The 3,554-nt window shown below is 40.1% G+C and overlaps 1 protein-coding gene across 1 annotated transcript in view; it reads left to right on the plus strand.

The window, feature by feature from the left end:
* LOC107089872 (synaptotagmin-like protein 2) overlaps positions 1–3,554 on the plus strand; it is a gene marked incomplete at its 3' end in the record, with an annotated part of 32,942 nt that overhangs the window by 15,427 nt on the left and 13,961 nt on the right. The window contains exons 5-6 of the mRNA XM_015382893.1: positions 2,339–2,408; positions 2,501–2,594. Coding sequence (XP_015238379.1) covers positions 2,339–2,408; positions 2,501–2,594 — 164 coding nt within the window. The remainder of the gene's footprint in view (positions 1–2,338; positions 2,409–2,500; positions 2,595–3,554) is intronic.

Consider the following 3,554-nt stretch of genomic DNA (forward strand, 5'->3'; position numbering starts at 1 on the left):
ACGTTCTGGAAAATATTAGCGTTTCGTGTTCGTTTTGACTTCGTGTGGACGGGGCCTTGACATAACTTTTTACCTACTTCCAAATCACTTTTAGGAACAATACCCTGAAGACACACTTCAATGAGGCATGTTAGTGAAAACACTCTGACGAGGGACTTAACAACCCATCAGAACCCCCTAACGACCATTAAAACCCTCTAGGTGACCTCCATGGCCAATCCAGTAGGAGGGATCAGAGCCACCTTTTGTTCCCCTAATTCTTTGTTACACCTACAGTATATTAATCTAAGTGCTTCCCACCACTAGTTGGAACTAAAGAAGCCTCTTGAATGAGAGGAGAAACGGCTTCTACAAATCCTTCATCTCCAGTTGCCTTGACTGAACTTTTCAAGCCCCAACACAGCGAAGCGTCCTAAAAAGATTTTATTTGAATTAATAAGTCTTTGGGACACTGGTAGTAGACTGATGCTATGAATTGAAATGCGCGCTAATAGATTGGATAGGATAGCTCAGGAAACATGTATCCACTTTAAGCATAGTACTGCCACCTAAGGGCTGGTAATGTGCTCTTAGTGCGATGCTGATGGAGCGCTGATGAGGGCCTTCAAGCACAAGGACAAAAAGAGGATTGACCATGCCAGTAGAGGTAAGGCAGGTTTCCTTCACAAAGGAAGGGAGCAAAAGAGGAAGCTTACTGCCAGGATTGCTGAATGTGCTTATCTAGAGGCGGAGGAGACTAAATACTATACCGATACAAATACAAATACCAATACTGATACCCGTATCGGGCAGGGCCCCGATATTGCACTTAAATGGTGGTATCAGTATCGGCAAGTACCGACAAATAGGGCACCGACAGAATTTTGAGAGCGAAAACATTATTCAACTATTGTCAGCCATTCCAGGTAGACAATAAAAAGTTTTACTTAATTCCCTTTCTATCAGCCTTTTTCCTGCTTCACAAAGGTAGGCAGCAGCTTGACAAAGCCCCGATGGCAGCTGTTTTACATCCAAGCAGTAATCAGTTCTTTATAGATACACACACACATCAATTTCAAACAGATGGTATATGTATGGTATCGGCCAAAAAATGGCATCGGCGCAACCCTACTCAACACTTAATAAAGAAGGGAGATCTGGGCGAATATTGAAGAAAAACCTGAAGAGGGACAGCACCAAGTTTTATAGGTGAAGCTGAAACTAGGCATAGTAAAAGCAAATAGAAACCAAGATAGTGGTTTTATGGTGTAAATCAGCATCGCCCAATGGAAAGAAATAGACAATTTCTCTGGAGGTTTGGACTCGCTGTGGTAGCCGGTGCCCGAGGGAACCTTTGCTGCAAAGATATGTTCATCCTGATGGCTCCTGCCATCTATGTAGGTTATGTGTATTTGACATGTTGTTCAAAGTGTACTTGACATGGTCAACGTGTTCTTAACATGTTTTCAAAGGCAGACTCAGTAACACAGGGGCAAACCACGTGCAAAACATGTTAATTACGTGTTCTCTACATGTCAGAAATCATTTGTGTTCTTGAACTATTTGGCTTTCCATAACATGCCAAATACAGGTCAACTACATGTTGATATGATCAGCTGCTTCGAGCAAACCTCCCCCAAGTTACAAAAAGTAGTTTAACCCTACGACTCAGCAGTCAACAGGAAATAAGCAATGACCACCAGCTCAAATTGGGCAAGAGTTGAATGGCTCATAATCACATGAAATCAACATGTAGTTGACGTGTATTTGACATGTTGTCAACGCGTAATTGTTGTGTAGTCAGATTGAAAGGCGAAGACAACTAGTTAACAATGCGCAAAAAGCACGCAAAACAAAGGTTATTCACGTGTTTTCTGCTTGAACCATTTGGCTTTCCATAAAGCGAAACTGTGGTTCAAATATTTACTTGCCTTATGGCAAAAGTTGCTCTTGCATCAACTCACCAAATGAAAATTAAGTCGCATTTGGCAAGTGTCAAGCTTTAATTTTGGACCCTTCCTACAGTTATTATAACCTGAAACTGTTCACTATAACATAATCGTCAAATGAAAAGTTTACTTCTCCTTTTCTTTAAATATTGACTAAAAGACTAAATAAGTGCTTCTCTTTAATAATTACAGCATCAAAAAGCATGTTAAAACCAGCAGTGAATTATAAATCTCACATTTAATCCTGTGCTTTCTGATTTTGATCACCTCCGACGCTACATTTAGCATTACATTTCTTGTTATGTGTTTTTAGAAGCAAGTGTTATTAAAACAAATTCAATATTAGGGTTGTGAAAAGGTAAGTTTGCAGATGCTATAATGACAAAGATGAACACTTTTCCCTCTAACAGGTATCAAAACCGCGATTTACAGGAAACTTCAAGCAATGCTGCAGAAGTTGTGTTACAATCAAGGCCTAAAGTAGGTCAACAGTGAATCACCTTTAAAAAAAGCAATAAATGCTGCTTGTTGGTTTTGATGTTTCATTCATCATTTCCTCTTTTCTTTTAAAGTGGAGACAAAATCCATTTAACAGCGAACACACAGAGGCTATTAATAGCCAGCAATTGGATGGAGAGATGGATCTGACCCTATCAGAAAACAAGAGTGAGTAATACAAAAATGTATCTCTAAACCTAATAAAATCCTGTACATATCTTATTTCTATACATTTTAGTGAAGGGGGTTTAACCAAATATTAATGACAGTATTTGTAGGAGCCTAAATGCAGTTTTTTTTAGTTAGAATATTTATTTTTATTTATTTAAAAATATGCAAATTAAGTAAGATAAATATTGTTTGTGATTTAATGATTCAAAGGGATTTAAAAGGGTTGAAAAATGCTATTTGCATGCGTACAGTTCATTGATATTGTGTGAGTAAGATATGATTTTTTTGTGACATTTAAAAAATTAAAAAATTGAAAGTACAATTCAGAATGGGGGAATAATTGTCATGATGGGTTCTCTAATGGAGACCCAATTATGCAGAACACCACTTGACGGACACAAGGATGAAAGTTTAACAAGTTTATTAAGCACAACACACAGAATGTACTGATGACTGGTTCGGGCCTGGGTTCTGGTTTCACCGGAGTCTGCGTGAGAGACAGAGCAGTTATGGACTGCTGACAGGATTTGATTTCCAAGTGAGTTCTGATTGTACCTTGAGGGTTCTTGAGGTTCTCCTTGGGAGAGTCACTGTTGGTTCTGGAGAAGAGTTTATCAGCAGAGTCCGTTTGCTGCTTCAGCGTCTCACGTCTAGCTTGAACAGACCTTGGCTTTGGTTCCCCAGCTCTAGTCCAGAGCTGCTTGGGAAATCTCAGAGAGTCTTCAGGGTTTGGCTCAGAGGGTCGGCTCGGCAGGTTAGCTCTTCCTGAGCTATCACGGAGGAGACTCGGGCTACCTGGGAACACAGAGAGACAGGTTAGAATCCAACCTGGATTCAAAGTCATGGAGATAACACAAGGAGCTAGGCTTTAGCGCTGACCAACTGGAGCAACACTGCGGCCTTGAGGCAAGGTCTGAAGACAGCTTATATAGTGGATCCTCTGATAGTCTTGATGAG

Source organism: Cyprinodon variegatus, unplaced genomic scaffold, assembly GCF_000732505.1.
Source record: "Cyprinodon variegatus isolate N-32 unplaced genomic scaffold, C_variegatus-1.0 Scaffold269, whole genome shotgun sequence".
Taxonomy (NCBI): domain Eukaryota; kingdom Metazoa; phylum Chordata; class Actinopteri; order Cyprinodontiformes; family Cyprinodontidae; genus Cyprinodon; species Cyprinodon variegatus.